This window comes from Oryctolagus cuniculus, chromosome 14, assembly GCF_964237555.1.
Source record: "Oryctolagus cuniculus chromosome 14, mOryCun1.1, whole genome shotgun sequence".
Classification (NCBI taxonomy): Eukaryota; Metazoa; Chordata; class Mammalia; order Lagomorpha; family Leporidae; genus Oryctolagus; species Oryctolagus cuniculus.
In genome coordinates, this window is record NC_091445.1 from 31,503,587 (window position 1) to 31,521,713 (window position 18,127).

Consider the following 18,127-nt stretch of genomic DNA (forward strand, 5'->3'; position numbering starts at 1 on the left):
TTCACAATTTTCTGCCATTTTATGTGTCTCACAACTTAATCAACTCCCAGATTTAACAATTATAAGCTAAAATTTAGATTAAATGATTTGTTTTGTGTTGCATAGTTGATCAAAGAGATGTCAAGACTAACATAAGATGTTCTGATCAGAACCTGTCACTCTTGATTTAATTTCCACGTGAAAAAACATTGGTGTACCTTTGGCCCAAGTACTTCATAAGTTAAAATGAATTCCTGCTCAGTTCCTTCTTACTTAGTATGCTTACAATAGCAATTATAGCATAATAAGTAAAATTACAAAGTTGAGGAAGAATATTTTGAAAGGCTGGAAATATGTAAGAGGCCAGACTGTTTAGTTATCCCATCAAGGCACTCTGCATTTAGGTACTTTACATATGGAGAGCAATTACTTCTTAATCATTGTCAGGAGACTTTCTACCTTACTATTCCAAAAGTACTTGACTTTCTAGGCATGCTTAATGAGTAGTCTAGCCTATCTTGTGTAAATGTCAAACTTACATAATTGAGTTTTGCCAGCTTCATAATACTGTTGATGGCATGACATGCTGTATGCACACTCTGTTATTACAAAACATTAAACATTGTCAACAAGTAGTGGCAAAAAATTATAATTCAATCTCTTTGTGAATTTCATTATGCAGAGGAGGAAAGATTGGATGTTTTCCTCCCTGTTAATTGACATGTAGGACAACTCTGTGCCCTGCTTCAGTGCCTCTCATTGTTAAAGCCCCACACTAAGAGATAACGCTTCTGTGTCATTAAGGATTTATGCTCTGTGTACTTCACGTTAACTTTAAACTCATATGTAGTTATTGATAAGTTAAGAAATATACCAGTGATGTGAGATGTTCTGAACTTGTTTTAGGTAGTTTTTTGAAATAATTTTGATGACTGAAAAGGAATTGAAAAATTTGTTTTCAGATGGTATTAACATTTTTTGCAATTTACTAATATAATGTAGTCTCTATGGGACTCTATTCCTTTTAAAGCAAATCAGGAAAAAGTACACTAGAATCCTTTTCCAAATCATGGCAAATGAGTGTGTTTTCAAAACTCTGTCCATACCTGCAAGAGAGGGAAAGAGGGAAGGGGAGAGAGAGAGAGAGAGAATGCAAGTGCAACATCTTACATCCAAATACGGAAGTATCTGTGATCTATAACATGCCCATCCCCCCAAAATATTGACTTACGTACAAATTCTACTTTAAACTTAGTGTTTTTGAAGGAATTATTATTATTATTATATTATTTTAATGAGTGGATTTTGCATTGAATGTTTCCAGAGGCATATTTTTTTTCCTAAGTCTTGTTAATGACTGATAGAAGCTGTTAGTAATTTTAGCTAAAATAGTTTTCAGGTTGTCATAGTCTATACTTAATAAAGAAAAAAATAGTATTTGCGAAGTCTTAACATTTTTAATGTAATTTTGCATTATCAAATCATGGCGAGTTGAATGTTATATATTTAATGAATCAACCAGCACCAGTTAGAAAGACAGATGGGTAGTGCGCCATTTCAAAATCTGTGCAAATATAAAGACAAATGGGTGGTTTCAGCGGTTTAAATGTCTCCATGAAAATGTTTTGTGTAGAGCATGACTACTGACATTACACTCAAAAATTTGAGAAATTAGGAATAATAGAGTTCATATAAAAAAGTAATAGTTCTTAAAAATGTGACTTTAAATATGGTACTTGCTGAATTCATTAAGTACATGTTTAACTGACATTAAAAATGAACAAATTAGAACATACTACTCTAATACTGTTGCCTAGTAATTGCTTGTTTTATTTTTTTATTATGAATATGTAGACTGTAGAAAATATTTTTTCAGTTGAAATTAATTTATCTGGATAATTGTCTGCTGTCTGGATAATTGTCTGTTATCAGAACTAATTTGTTCAATTTCAAGTTGTAGACACTGAAACTAGCTTAACTCAAAAACAAAAACATTGGAAAAGGCCTCAGTGTAGTACCAGCCTGCTGTAGCAGCCTCTGTAGCAGAGGTTAGTGAAGTTCCACTCTACTTCAGGCACTAACATGACTTGGATTCTAGCCAAAAATTGACTCTGATATGGTCTGGTAGGCACCAGGGATCTTGCACTTTATCAGTTTCCTCCTGATCTGTTTGGGTAGGAGGGGAATGTGCTGGTGGTTTTAGGTGAAGGCTCTGGGGCTGCCTGTTGATGTGTTAACTGCATTGACTCTTGAAATACATTTCTGCGAGAAGGATGCTGAGTAGCAATATTCATGGACAAAAATGGTGTGTATATTATTTGTGAAACATTATCATGGTACATCTGGGAGAATATTCCTGAGAATGTTAAAAGTCATCCATGATTAGTATTATTGAGTGATTACCTTGATAATTGAGTGATTAAAAATTACTAAATTAATAAAATTATCTCAAGTGTTGCAGAAAATGAGTAAACTTCTCCAGGGTTTTATATTACTGAGGGAAGAAGTTTATTTGAAGTCTGATAAACATTTAGAAAATTCAAAATTCAACTGCAATATAATTTTTAGCAAATCATGTAGTATACCTCATAGTAGTGAGAATTATTTTATACTTGTTATACATTTAAATATTTGTATGATTATATACTGGTTCGTGTCATCAAATGTATCATCCAGTGCAAGGAAATGCAAGCAAACTGTATTTCTTATTCAGTTGCTCTGACTGGGCATGGTCTGGGGGCCTGAAGTTTCCTTTCTTGGCAGACATTCTTAGATTTCCCTGCGTTTTGACTGGAGAGACTTTTAAATTGGAACCACTGACATGATTGCTGAGCCCAAGTAGAATGACAGCCGAGGCATCAACAGTTCTCAATGCAAGATCTGTTTTTAGGGAGAGGATTTATTTGGAGTATGTCCTTGGAGGGAGGGCAGAAATTAATAAATATTTTGTAAAATTTATTTCCTGCACCCAAAGTGACAAGAAATACTTTTTTTCTGTTTGCATCAAAAGCTTAAGTTCTGCTTAAATTTTACTTATTGTATATTCACTTACATTGGTAATCTGTAAATACTTTAAAAAAATTTTTTTACTTGAAATGCAGAGAAGGAGGGAGGAAGGGAAGATGGGAGGGTGGAAGAAAGAGAAAGAGAGAAAAAAAAGAGGAAAGGGAGGAGGGAGAAAGATATCTTCTATTCACTGGTTCACTTGCCAAATGGCTTCAGTAGTTGGAGTTGATCCAGGCTGAAACCAGGAACCTAGAACTCCATCCAGGTCTCCTACATGGGTGATAAGGGTGTTAGCACTTAGGCTATCATCTGCTGCCTTCCCAGGCATATCAACAGGAAGCTGGATTGGGAGCATAGTACCTGGGACTTGAACCAGTGTTCTCTGTGGGATTCTGGCCTTGAAGATAGTAGCTTAACTCACTCTGCCAGAACGCTGGCCCATATAAATAGTTTCTCAATGATTTTAATAAAGAAACCACAAAAAATTTTAATTCATTACATTATCAGGATTTCCCAGACTTGCCATATTGTCTAAATTGCTCTGTTTGATTTTCGGTCATGCAGTGCTAAGAATTGCCCTACCCACACAAGGGGACTCAAAAATCACATAGGAGAAAGAAATTAAAAGAAGTAAAAAAAAAAAAGTAAACCTTATCACTCTACATAAACTCCATCAGGGTTGACATACTTTTGTAAGCAATGATACCAGCTATGTAGTCAGTCCACTCCTAAAAAAGTAATGGTCCTGGGAATGTATGTCAATACAATGTTTGACATTATTAATTGAAGAAAAGTGAGTGCCCATTAAAGATTTTTTTAAAATTTAGAAACAAATAAGTCAGAAGGAGCCAAATCAGAACTGGAAGGTAGATGATAATGATTTCCTGTTTTTTTTTTTTTTTTTTTTTTTTTTTTAAACTCTCACAAATTACCCTTCCCTGGTGAGAGGAAGGAGTAGGAGCATTGCTGTGCTGGAGCAGCATTCTCTGGTGAAGCTTTTCCAGGTGTTTTTCTGCTACGACTTTGGCTACCTTTCTCAAAATACTCTCCTAATAAGCAGATGTTTTTGTTCTTTGACCCTTCAGAAAGTCAACAATCAAAATGCCTTAAACACTCCAAAAAATGTTTGCCAAGACCTTTGCTCTTGACTGGTCTGATTTTGCTTTGACAAGAGCATTTCTGTCTCTTGGTAGCCATTGCTTTGATTGTGCTCTGTCTTAGGATCATACTGGTAATGCTGTGTTTCCTCTCCTGTTACATTTTTTTCAAAGAAATATTTCAGGATCTAGATCTCACATGTTCAAAATTTCCATTGAAAACTGCTTTTGTTTGCAGCTGATGTGGGTACAACAGTTCTGGATCCTACTAAGCAGACAGTTTGCGCCACTTTAACTTTTCAGTCAGAATTGTGTAAGCTGAGCCAGTTGAGATGTCTATGGTGTTGGCTGTTATGTCTACCATTAAACATTTTTTTTTTAAATTAGAACATGAACAAGGTTAATTTTTTTCCTCTAAATTGGTGTGGATGGTGTGCTGCTGCGGGCTTCATTTTAAACATCATTATTGTCCCTTCTTCAAACACACTATCCATTGTTAATTGCTAATTCTGGGTGGGCTTTGTCATCCTCAAAGTATCATAAAGCATCAATGATTTCACAGTTCTTTCATCCAAGCTTCACCATAAATCGGATGTTTGTTCTTGCTTCAATTTTAGCAGAATTCATGTTGCTGGGACAGGGGCTCCTTTCATACTGATACCTTCCTTCTTCTTAGTGCCTCATACTGGAACCTCTTGTGAAATGTTAGTACAAATTTATTTTAGTGCAAAAACATTTTGAAATTCATGGATAGTTTTTTTCTCATGATATTCATTTCATTTGAGTTTTTTGATGGTAAGTTGTAAAGTCATATTTCCTTATCATCTTAGAAACTTTCTCTCTCTCCCACTTATATAACATTGCTTATTTCTATGTATTCACTCAATATTCCATTTCATCAAGCTGAATGTCAGAGGCTCGGTTTTGCTATGTATTGAATTCTCAGTGTTTAGCACAGTTCCTAGTAGAGTTCAGTTTATAATCATTAGATGAAAAAAAGGAACAAATGTAGGGAAAAGGGGAAGGTGAGAGGGAAGAATTATTGCCTATTCTGTCTTGTACTTTTCCAGATATGACTCATCTTTCAAATCTATTTTCTCCACAAAATTTCCTCTAACTTTGTTTCCTTTGTAGCAGTTTCCATGCTAAATATGATAAATAAATAGTATTTTGTATAAAGCTGAGCATAGAGTATTCAGTAAAATTTTGTTGTTTTTCATAAAATGTGTGCAATAACATAAAGTAGTGGTAACCCACATACAGTATAGTGAAGATAAAATTTGTTTCCTTGCTAACTTTTTCAATGTTTTCTTTAGGGAAGGAAACAGAAAAAGCCAAGGAACGTTATGACAAAGCCACCATGAAGCTTCATATGTTACATAACCAGTATGTGTTGGCGTTGAGAGGGGCACAGCTTCATCAGAATCAGTATTATGATACTACACTTCCTCTGCTTCTGGACTCCTTACAAAAGATGCAAGAAGAAATGATAAAAGCACTGTAAGATATGTTTCTTATTCATCATGAAGTCCCTTTATAAAATGATAGCTACCCATTTTATCTTAAGTGGATTTTGCTTCATAAGCTCTGTTATTGACCCAGCCCAGTGGGTGCCTCAGATCTCTTTGGCCTTGGTCGTACTTGACTTTTACTTTTGGTGTCCCTTCAGTTTGTGCTCATAACCAGTAGCTAGCACTGAGAATGGCACTTCTCTCCTGTGTTTTTGTTTTGTTCTGGATTTAAATGGAAAAATATTTGTTAGATGACAAGTGTTAAGAAGTATCAGACTCCAGAAGGCTGGGAATTCAAATCTTGAACAATTAAGAAGTCTCAAGGAAATAATTTATTTTCTAACTTTCTGTTCCTTTTTTCTGTATGAGATGAAAAAATCAATAAATTTTTGTTGAATGTTTGCTGTATGCAGTGCATTTTGCCTGATGGTTTGAGATGTAAAGATGAGTCAGCCACAGTTCTTTCCTCCAAGGAAGAGTATACTTTAATCACTAAATGAAATATATATAGCATAATCATTAAATAAGATGTGCATATATTGGCCATACACACTGAGGTGGACTTCTCTCATTTGTTGACTCGTTTAGTGCTTTCCAAATGACTACATTCAATTTTGATTCATTGAAAATATATGCAGGGGAGTTCTTCACTGTTAGAGTTGCTGTGGATGTGGAGCTGGAATTGGGAAGAGGGAGGAGAAATGGCCTGGTAGTGCAGGAGAATTGGAGAAGGGACAGACTATTGCTCAGGTGGAGATAAAGTTCACAAATAGTGAATTTTGAGAGAAGGAACTTGGGCTAGTTAAATGCAGGTTTTTGAATTCTAGTTAATTTTCTGTAATTTTATAAATTAGCATGTGAGCTCCTAGGTATAGTGTATTTTGAAATGTTGTAGTTTATTAGCATGAAGGATGATTGTGAAAATTTTACAGTTATGGTTTAAGACAAGCCTGAATATTGAATAAATTAATAGGTGCTAAAACAATAATTAAAGGTAAAATAGTAATTTCTAAAACAAACCATTCCATTTATATAACAAGTTGTAGTTTGCACAGTACTTCTATGTGCAGTTATCCATTTGCTCACTTGTTCTTTTTAGTATTCTGGAGAGTTGGGCAGAACAGGTTATATTCAGGATATATTTGTGTCAGCCACGTTGGGACTGTCCCAAGATCACAAAGCTACAAGGTGGCAGATCTGGAACTCCAAGTGAGGTCTTTTGACCAATCCAGCACTCTTTTCTTGAGACTGATTTTTTGAGTTGAATAGCATACTCCCAAAACTCATGGGTACCTAGATTCTCAGGATGTTATCTTATTTAGAGTTAGGATCTTTGTGGATGTAACCATTTAATTATCGCAAGATGAAATAATCCTGGGTTTAGGATAGTCCTTAAATACAGTGACTGGAGTCATTAGAAGAGGAGAGGACACAGAGGGACACACAGAGAAGGCCGTGTGGAGTCAGAGGCCGCGATTGGAGTTAGGCTGCTTAACAAAAAGGGACATCCTGTGACAGCAAAAGCTGGATTTAGGAAATGCCCTTTTTTGTAAAACTTCCCAGATTGTGTTGGACTGCACATTGCATGTTTTCATAGTTAATCAAAAGGGAAATTTCTTTAAAAAAGCCCAACACCTGATCCAATATTACCCTGACATTAATTAACCTTAATAAAATGGCTTCATTGTTTCCATTGGTGCCATAACAAATACAGTACAATCTGGTGTCCTTATGCAGTTGTTATTTCATTTACATACAAATATTTAAGATAAGGGAGATAGCATCCCAGTGTTTCTTGGTTAATAATGACTTACAGAATTCTGAAAAGTAGGAGGTTGAATTTTCTCTACTGCCTTTCAGAATCTGCATGACTTGCTTTTGCTTCTCTTTATGCAAAAGTTGAAAGAAAACTAGATATTTACTTGTGTGTAGTGAGACTGTTTTAAGGTGTTTTGTGTATATTCACCATAAGAGGATGAAATGAAGAGTTTTTAATCAACTTGAATGTATAAACTTTCCAGTATTGATTAAAATTGCAAAATGTCTACTTATAATAATATAATATAATATTATAATTTAATACTACAACTTTAACCCATACATGTAGTTACTTACTCTGAGTTACACAGTTTTGATTTAGAAGTATTTCCTTTCTGGTTTTCATTTCATGAATCAGTATTTTTTCAAACTGTTCATGTGAATTTTCAGTTAAAATGTCTTTGTCATCACCAGAATGTCTTTGTGAGACAGTCATTTTGCAAGTATATTTTATTTAGTTTGGAATACATTATTTTACATCTAGCATGATGCATCACTGGAATTGGATCCTATGTGATAAGTACCCCTCCGTATAATATTAGGTTTTTTCCTCTCCCTGTCAGTTGCCTTGCAGGTGAATATTAATGATCTTCACATCATAACTATTCACTGAATTGTTCGATTTTAAGAGTTGGCTAGATAGGCTAGTTCACATTAATAACATTTAGTACTTTCATTTATGAGGTTATAACCCCTGCGATAGTGACTAAATCTGTATTAAATTTCCTATCCTTTCCCTCTTCTTAAAATAGTGTCTCATCAGATATTTCTGTAACATTTGAAGCTAACATTGCCTGAAATAGTTTAAAGCTTTCAGTTTTATCCAGTGCTCTCCTAAAATAAAGCTATTGAGGGGAATTTCATCATAAGAAAGTCTTTGTAAGGATTACTTTCTTATGAGCAATAATTCTGGAAAAGAAAAACAGGCCCTGCCTTGTATTTATATGCAAGATAAGCTTGTCCTTGTACACTGTTGTTGAGGCCTCTAACAACCAGGGGTGTATTTTCACAGCATAGTATTTTTAACTAGGACCTCTGGTCTTTGTGAAAAAATAGCTTTTTGCATTTTTTGTTTCTTAGACCAGGCTAATAATTTTTTTAATTTTAAATTTTTTAAAGATTTATTTATTTGAGAGAGAGAGTTATAGACTGAGAGAGGGAGAGAGAGAGCAAGTCTTCTATCAGCTTGGTTCATTCCCCAAATGACCGCAATGGCATGAGCTGGGCTGATCCAAATCCAGGAGCCAGGACCTTCTTCCTGGTCTCCCACATGGGTGCAGGGGCCCAAGCACTTGGGTCATCTTCCACTGCTTTCCAGGCCACAGCAGAGAGCTTGCTTGGAAGAGGAGCAGTTGAGACAAGAACTGGCACCCATATGGGATTCCAGCACCAAAGGCAGAGGTTTAACCTACTGTGCCAAAGTGCTGGCCCCAGGCTAATAATTTTGATGACATTTTTGTAACTGACTTGAGGTCTGGAGGAGATTTAGATGTCACTGAAGGAATAGAACCAGTTGAGCTAAGTATACAGAGAAGAGCCAAGAAGTAGGCTCTTTGGAGTGGTAGACACTGGAAGTGTATATTAAAGAGAGAAGAGTCCATCAGAGTTCTGTGCTATAGATCCAAACTTTGTATAAGAATATTTAAAAATAGAAAGTAACCAACAAATAGAATATCTGTTTGAAAAAATAATGCCTTATTCTATATAATCAGTTGCAATTATTTTATTATGCCAGGTGTAAATTATTAATTTATATATTTTTAAAAGATTTATTTATTTTATTTGAAAAGCAGAGTTACAGAGAGAGAAGGAGAGACAGAGATCTTTCATCTGCTGGTTCACTTCCCAAATAGTTACAATAACCAGGCAGGGCCAAGCCAAAGCCTGGAGCCAGGAGCTTCATCTCTGTCTCTCATGTGGATAAAGGAGCCCAAGCACTTGGGCCATCCTCCGCTGCTCTTCCAGGTGCACCAGCAGGGAGCTGGATTGGAAGTGGAGCAGCGAGGACTCGAACAGGCCCATTATGGGATGCAAGTGTCTCAGGCAGCAGCTCAACCTGCTGTGCCACAGTGCCGCCTGCTAATTTGAACATTTTTATAATCCCTATGTTTTATTCTCCAGGTATATGAAATAAGGAGGTATGTGAAGCTACCAGCAGTCAATATTGATATTGATTGTTCTGATTCCTTTAGGGATTTCATTTCTGTTAATAAATCCATAAAAATGCTGTAACATTTTATTTTTGTTTTTAGGAAAGGTATATTTGATGAATACAGCCAGATAACCAGTCTTGTTACAGAGGAAATAGTGAATGTCCATAAAGAAATTCAGTTATCTGTTGAACAGATAGATCCTACTACAGAATACAATGATTTCATAGATGTTCACAGGTATGATTGTTCATTTCTCTTTAAGAACTTTTGACAGTATTTATTATTTCTCAACCAAATAATAAATAGTATTTCAGAATTCATTAAGACATAGAATATTTCAGATTAATCTGCTTTTGATTTTCAAAGTCCTTTCTCAGTAATAACTGATTTACATGATATTTAAAAGTTTGTCAAGTATTATTGTACAATTGCTTATTTTCTTATTAACATTTATATAATAATATAGTGGTTTAGCATGTGTGTTAAACTTTATTATGTGCTAATGATTTTTGAATGCAAGAATTTAATTTTTATACTTATTGCCATTGTGACAGGAGTAAGCAGATAATATCTGTTTACTACAAATGAGTGAACTATGGCTAAAGTTGCATGACTATGATTTTCACAGTTAGAATTTAATTTGATTTATATTATTTGTGTTGACTTTGTTAAAATAATTTACAATTACCAACAAATACTGCTGTGTAATAGGATATATTAAGATAGTATACTTAATTAATGAAAATTATTTGACATTCTTTGCTAGAACAACAGCTGCTAAAGAACAAGAAATTGAGTTTGATACTTCCTTATTAGAAGAAAATGAAAACCTTCATGCAAATGAAATCATGTGGAATAATTTAACAGCAGAGAGTTTGCAAATAATGTAAGTATTTAGAACATGAAAACAGTTTAAGTATTAGTACTGTTGTTGCTTTGTACTTTATCAGATTTAAAATTCCAAAAAATTTTTCCAAGTAATGAAAAGAAAATTAAGTTAGTTTGACCAGGGTAACATGTTTTGAGAAGTATGTTAATTCTTCTGATTATCATCACTTCTTTAGATAATTCTGAAAAATCAAAGTTCTGTGTGATATTACATATTCATTTGCCCAGTTATTGCTAAGATCTTATATTAGAATAATTTTTAAATCATATTTCATTCTCAAAATTCATTGGCAGAACCATTTTGGGAATATGAAGACTGAACAATGGAGATAATAGTCATTGAAGTCAGAGCAAGAAGTAGAAAAGTTTGAGTTTTTATTGGGCTGTTTTCTCTTGAGGCAGGGATGTCTTCTATTATGTGCTATTAAATCAGCTCCTTTTTTGTTTCTGTTGCATAAAATTTTAAAGGAGTTTTGAGAAGCCTTGTTGTGTTTTTTAGTACTTACAAACACTGAAGGTGATTAATAGTATATATTGAATTCAGAGAACCTAATGAAGACACTATTTTAAAGATTTAGCCTATCCTTATTTTGTTCAGACACAAAGCAACATGCTTGTTAATAAGCCTTTTATGTGCCTGTCTGTATTAGGACAATAGCTACACATAATTATGCACTCATTTCCTTTTGGTGTTGGATATGGGCATGCCATTTCATCTGTTGAAATTTTACCTCAGTTGACTCAGCCAATAGTTCTCATATAATATAATTAATTAATCATCTATTTTTTGTTGTTCAGTTACATTGTCCTGTGGTGGTAAGAAAATTAACTAAAGTAGGATCATGGGGTTAGCTCTTGGAAAGGTATTTGAAATCTTTAAAGCTGGCCAGATGTATTAAAGGAACTAACAAGTTATGGTTCACATATCACTTGTACAAGACAAAGGGATAATTATTATTATAGACTACTGTTCAGAGGAATAGATGCACAGGACTACCCTGCATTAGAGAGCTGTTCTTCACAGCCATATTGAGATTCTTAACACTGCTCTCTAAGTTTTGATGTCTTCCTCTTTGACTGTTGACTTTGACCATTGACATTTCACCCATCTCTAAATCAGTAGTTCTCACCAAGGATGATTTTGTCCTACAGAGGACATTTCACAATGTCTAGAGACATTAGCTTCAGATGCTAACTATCCCTACAGTGTATAGGACAGCCTCCCATAAGCAAGAATTATCTAGCAAAATTTTCAGTAGTATGGAGATTGAGAAACCTTGCTCTAAACAGTAGAGTTAAGTACATACCACAAAATGGCTGGTGATGGCTGGCAGAATTTCTCAATTCCTGCACAGTGAAATACTCTGTGTCTCAATTCATGTGCTATTTGGTGAAGGAATACAGTATAAATTATTAAATTACTCCTTTTTTTCTATTATCATTTCTGTTGCTCCCGGATAATCTATTCTTTTATTCATCAAAGTATGTTTACTACATGTCTAAAATTGTAAGGGTTAATACCTTCAAGGATTTTATAGTGAGTTTGGTAATTTATTTTAATAAATACTCAAAGCAACATATTGGTGTTGAAAAATGTAATGTGGTAAAATTAAAAATTAGTACCTTTAAAAGCGTATGTAAAAATCAAATATATTATGACCTACGAAGAATTTGTTTTCAGGGTATAATGAAAGCAAAATTAGTTATAATAGATCATTATTTCTTAATTATGATGAAGCAATGAGCAAAAAAGTAATAAGGGTAATAAATATTTGATAATATGGTAGAAGATTTAATTTCTTATATCTTAATTAGGCAGAATTTTAGATACATTTCAATAAACAGTGTTTCTATTTAGGAAATGAATTTAAGATTAGGAATTTTTCTAGAATTTTATTTAAGAAAGAGCTTTTCACTATGTCTACTGGCACTGTTAAAGGTAAATCTAGTACAATTTGGGACGTGCTCAATCTGACTTGCCCCAAACGGTAGAGTTAGAAATGTGCCAGGGGATTCCAATTCAATCTCATCAAGGTGGCATGTACCAATGCCATCTCACTAGTCCAAGTGATCAATTTCAGTTCACAATTGATCATAATGATAGGACTAAGAGTCAAAGGGATCACATAAACAAGAATAGTGTTTTCAAATACTAACTGATAGAATAAAAAAGGCAGAGAACGATCCAACATGGGAAGCAGGATACACAGCAGACTCATAGAATGGCAGATGTCCTAAACAGCACTCTGGCCTCAGAATCAGCCCTTAAGGCATTTGGATCTGGCTAAAAAGCCCATGAGAGTATTTTAGGCATGGAAAGCCAAGACACTCTGGAAAAAAAAAAAGAAGAAGAAGAAGACCTAAATGAAAGATCTCTGTGAGTGAGATCCCAGTGGAAAGAACAGGTCATCAAAGAAGGAGGTACCTTTCTCTGAAGGGAGGAGAGAACTTCCACTTTGACTATGACCTTGTCTAAATAAGATCGGAGTCGACGAACTCAGAATACTTCCATAGCCTTGGCAACTCATGACAAGAGCCTAGGGTGATTACTGATGCCGTAAACAAGAGTGTCAGTTTGTTAAGTCAACAACAGGAGTCACTGTGCACTTACTCCTCATGTAGGATCTCTATCCTTAATGTGTTATACAATGTGAATTAATGTTATAACTAGTACTCAAACAATATTTTACACTTTGTGTTTTGGTGGGGATACAAACTGTTTAAAGCTTTACTTAATATATTCTAAATTGATCTTCTGTATATAAAATGAAATCTTGATGTGAATGGGAGGGGAGAGGGAGCAGGAAATGGGAGGGTTGCGGGTGGGAGGGAAGTTATTGGGGGAAAAAGCCATTTAATCCATAAACTATACTTTGGAAATTTATATTTATCAATTAAAAGTTAAAAAAAAAGTTAAATCTAAAGTAATTTCGTTAAAACACATATGTGAAGATACTTCAAATAGCAGAAAATGGAATTTAAAGATCTATTTAAAGGTGAATGTTTAGGAGAGAAGTGAAGATAACCATGTCTCCTACTGTAGTTCCCTGGTTGATACACAGCTTTGTCTCCTGACTCCAGCTTCCTGCTAATAATGCAGACTCTGGGAGAAGGCAGTGCTGGCCCCTGTGGCTGGGTTCCTGCCGTCCACACAGGAGACCTGGAGTGACTTCCTGGCTCCCAGCCTCAGCCTGGCGCAGTGCTGGCTGTTGTGGGCATGTGGGGAAGGGAACTGATGCATTGAAGCTGTTTCTTTCTCATTAAAAAAAAAATTATTGTTGTTATACAAACTTGAAATCCATGCATAGATATTTCATTATACCTATTTTCTGTGAACTTTTTGAAGACACCTAGTGTGTATTTTGAGGATAAGTTAGAAAAGTCTTTTTAACCACAATATTATTGCTTTGAAGTTAAAGAGCTTTTCATTCCTGAAGGCATAAAATTGTTAATTTAGTTATTGTGTCAACCTTATTCTAATTAAAAAAATGAACAGATAATTCTTGGTAAAATAATTATAAATGACTGATAATCCTTAGAGAATAGTTCGGCAAATTATTCTGTTGGGCTAAATTATCTTTGTGAAACTGTACAGATTATTTAGCCCCTTATGATGGAAATTAATGATGTGATATGTACTTTACAAAGTTACTACCTTTTCTCTACTTAAATATGAGGAGACTTCAGATAGTTCATGCAAAGTATACATTATCTTTTAGTTCCATTTTCCTACATATTTTTTGAAGCCCCTTGTATATATCATAAACCATTCCATCATAGTCTTTTTGTGTATATATTTAAAAAGGTGGGTATATATAGAAGAGTTAAACAATTATTTTTAGGCTTGTTTATTTCCTGTTTATAGGAACTTTTTTCCATGATATCTTACCATGTGGTCAAGGGCTATTTCTCAGCTTGGATAACTTTTAGCACTGAACACCTGAAATTGTCTGACTCCTGTTACATGGCTTTTGGATGCATTAGCTTCAGGCTTCAATCTGAGGTTGCTTTTGTTGTTATGTACAGCTTCTGTCCTTTCTGGCCAATAACCTCTCCTTTCTACCTCTTTTTTAAAATTTACCTTCTTTGCCAAATGCTGAAGAGATACTATACTTCATTGATTTTTTAATCATCAACTTATTAAAATCATATATATATAAATATTTCTTCTCAACTAATCACTATTTAAATGAATAATTTGGGACTAAGGAATTTTAATTCATTAAATAAACTGCAAAAATAAAGGCTATAAAAATTTTCAACATTAGAAGAATATATTCAGGAATAGGCATTCTTTATAGTGGTTAAAAGCCACTTGGGACACCCACATCCCATATTCAATTATGTGAGTTTGAGTCCTGACTTTGTTTCCAATTCCATCTTCCTGCAAATGTGCACACTGGAAGGCAGCAGGTAATGGCTTAAGTGATTGGCCCCCTGCCACCCAAGTGGGAAATTTGGTTGAGTTCCCAACTCCTAGCTTTAGATGGCCCAACCCAGGCTGTTACAGGCATTTGAGGAATAAATCAATGGATAATCTCTCTCTCTCTCTCTCTCTCTCTCTCTCTCTCTGTCTCAGTTTATTTCTGCCTTTCAAATAAATATTAATAACAAAAAAGTTTTAAAAATTTTGTAAAATACCTATTATATGGTTTTTGTCATTTTTGAATGGATGTGGCACTCACATTCATTATTCATTGCCAACTTAAATGAAGTTATGTAATCAGCACATCAGTCATTTAATTATGGAAAATTCTAAGACTATTCTAAAGTAATGTGAGCAATAATGTGTGTACCAATGAAGTAGTTTTGATTAATTTTAGCAAAATGATAGATATTTAAGGTCTTTAGGTTGACTTAGGTTCTTTGTTGACTATTTTCTAGTTTAAAACAAGATTCTCTTTATTATGAAATATTATAACCTATTAGTAGGAAATACATTTGAGTTCCAAAAGATTGTATAAAATGTATAGTCATGTATTCTAAACCAAGCTCAATCTCAGGCTTTGTGTTTCCCAATATACTTTTCTTTTTAAGATTTATTTATTTATTTGAAAGTCAGAGTTACACAGAGAGAGGAGAGGCAGAGAGAAAGAGAGAGAGAGGTCTTCCATCCGATGATTCACTCCCCAATTGGCTGCAATGGCCAGAGCTGTGCCAATCTGAAGCCAGGAGCCAGGAGCTTCCTCTGGGTCTCCCACGTGGGTGCAGGGGCCCAAGGACTCGGACCATCTTCTACTGCTTTCCCAGGCCATAGCAGAGAGCTGGATTGGAAGTAGAGCAGCTGAGACTAGAACCGGCGCCCTTATGGGATGCTGGCACTTCAGGCCAGGGCGTTAACCCGCTGCACCACAGCACCAGCCTCCCCCCACCCCATATACTTTTTAAAATTTAAAATCATGATGTTTATAATAGAATATATTTATAATATAATAAAAATAAGAATATTTTAGTTTTAAGATTGGTAATTTTCTGTGTGAAAAATGATCTTCTTCAAGGTCATAAATTAGCAATTTGTACTTCTCATAAGCTAAATCCAGTTTGCTGCCTGTTTTTCTATAACCCATGAGCTAAGATTGCTGGAAGGGAGAGAGAGAGGTCTTCCATCTGCTGTTTCACTCACCAGATGGTCACAACTGCTAGAGTTGAGCTGATTTGAAGCCAGGATCCAGGAGCTTCTTCCAGGTCTCCTTGTAGGTGAAGGGGCCCAAGGACATGTGCCATCCTCCGCTGCTTCCAGGCCCATTAGTAGGGATCAAAAGTGGAGCAGCTGGGACTTGAACCTGTGCCCATATGGGATGCTGGTGTTGCAGGCCAGGGTTTTAACCTGTTGCACCACAGTGCCAGCCCCTGCTGTTAACATTTTAGGATGATTGAAATAAATCAAAAAGAGAATTACTTTTCAAGACACGTGAAAATAAAATAAAATTTAAACATCAGGATGCATAAAGTTTTATTCATTCATTTACTTGTTGTCTATGGGTAATTTCCTGCTACAATCGCAGAGTCAAGCAGTCATGACAGACTGTATGTGGTACTCTCGTTGCTCCGCACTGCTTCTTGGTACAGTACAAATCACAGTGACACAGTTATAACCTAGTACTAGTTTGAGTGCCTCCCATATAAGGATATGTAGCATTTTATTTACTTCTTGCCTGTCATATCAAAGCAGGAAGAGAAGAGAAAATGGATTTCAAGTGTTGCATTTTTCAGGCACAGCTGAGTGTGAATCTTTTTGTTATTGAATTAGGTGGCAAAGCTTAGCATTTATTATGTAATTATTCTATTTTTGCTAAGCACTGAATATACTTACACTCATGGATAGATATTGGTATTTGCTCCTAACAATCTGTGTGAAAAGACATTTCCAAAGATGAAATACATAAAATCTCACTATGTATGCATTAACAGTAAACATTTACAATTGATTTTTAGTAAGAACTTTCTTTTAACTCCAGTGAGGAAGTCATCCTTTGATGTCCATGGGGATTGGTTCTAGGATCCCCCAGAGATACCAAGATGCATGGATTCTTAAGTTCCTGGTAGAAAATGGGGTAATATTTGCATATAATCTACCCACATCCTCGCATATACTGTAGGTATATTATTTATAATATTTAATACTTTATAAATAGTTGTTATACTATATTGTTTAGGGAATAATAACAAAACTAAAATATTTTTATGTTAGTAAAGACACAATTTTTTTATTTCATATATTTTCTATCTGTGATTGATTGACTCCATGGATACAGACCCCATCGATGTAGAGGGCTAGCTGTGATACCATCTTTGAAGATTTCCATCTTTCTCATTTATAGAATGGTATTACAATAAATTATATCTTATTATTATTGTAGTTTTGAATTTGCCAATAAAGTATTTGTGAGTATTTCTTTTCTCTTTTGTATTTTAATACCTACTTAATATCCTTGGTTTTGCCTCTTGGTGGCAAAATCTAAAATATTTACTCTGCAGACCTTTAGAGAAAATGTTTGTTTACTCCTGTGATGACACTAGTTTAACCTAGCTAACAATGTAAGCCAACTTTATATTTCATTAGAATGTCGAATGCGCAATAGTCCCTCACCTCCTAGACAGAACCTTTGAACCTGGTTTACAAAGCCTATTTTGGCTGCCTTCCTGCCCACTCTTAGCTCCAGGTTAATCTCTTAAGGAATATATACTTTCAGAGTAAGTTGGGAAGATGAGGAAAATGTAAAATATTAGAAGGATGATGACATGTTAGGAGGACAGTTTGGTTAAGGTAAATGAAGAAGCTGTATGGAAGAAAGCTAGTGGATTTGTTTGAGTGGAGGTGGATTAGTTTGGGTATTAGGAGCTGAATATACATATTTAACAGAAACCCATGGCTTTTGTTTGGTTTAATAGGAGCCAACTGTTTAATCTTGAGAGAAGCTAGTAAAGATTTGTGTCATGGAATAGAAAGTCAGCCATAAAATGCTATGCTATTGCAATTGTGTTTTAAGTTTGAGGTGGCAAGAAATACTTTATTTCTTCAATTTATGTTGCAGTAATTTAGACAGAAGTGTCAGGCAACTTTAACCTTTATTCCATTTCGTTATTATCCAGATGTCACAATTAAAATGACATTACAGGAAATTTCACTAAAGAAACAAAGCAGTTGAGATTATTTGTTTGGTGAGCTATTTAT

At 34.8% G+C, this 18,127-nt stretch overlaps 1 protein-coding gene and 1 long non-coding RNA gene across 31 annotated transcripts in view; one reads left to right on the forward strand and one right to left on the reverse strand.

Annotated features, from left to right (window-relative positions):
• FER (FER tyrosine kinase) overlaps window positions 1-18,127 on the forward strand; it is a 475,696-nt gene that overhangs the window by 129,092 nt on the left and 328,477 nt on the right. For all 29 annotated transcript variants that reach the window (XR_011381955.1, XR_011381954.1, XR_011381952.1 and 26 more), the window contains 3 exons: window positions 5,399-5,582; window positions 9,664-9,801; window positions 10,331-10,450. Coding sequence is in view for 25 of the 29 variants with exons in the window: in XM_051853925.2 (XP_051709885.1) it covers window positions 5,399-5,582; window positions 9,664-9,801; window positions 10,331-10,450 (442 nt within the window). In the remaining 4 variants the exon portion in view is untranslated. The remainder of the gene's footprint in view (window positions 1-5,398; window positions 5,583-9,663; window positions 9,802-10,330; window positions 10,451-18,127) is intronic.
• The window catches only part of LOC138845158 (uncharacterized), a 56,307-nt gene that overhangs the window by 23,420 nt on the left and 14,760 nt on the right, over window positions 1-18,127 (reverse strand). Inside the window, exon 2 of one of the 2 annotated variants that reach the window (XR_011381957.1) lies at window positions 16,076-16,302. This is a non-coding gene — a long non-coding RNA (uncharacterized lncRNA). Of the gene's footprint in view, window positions 1-14,283; window positions 16,303-18,127 lie in introns of those variants that run through there. The other variant, XR_011381956.1, reaches the window with a different exon arrangement.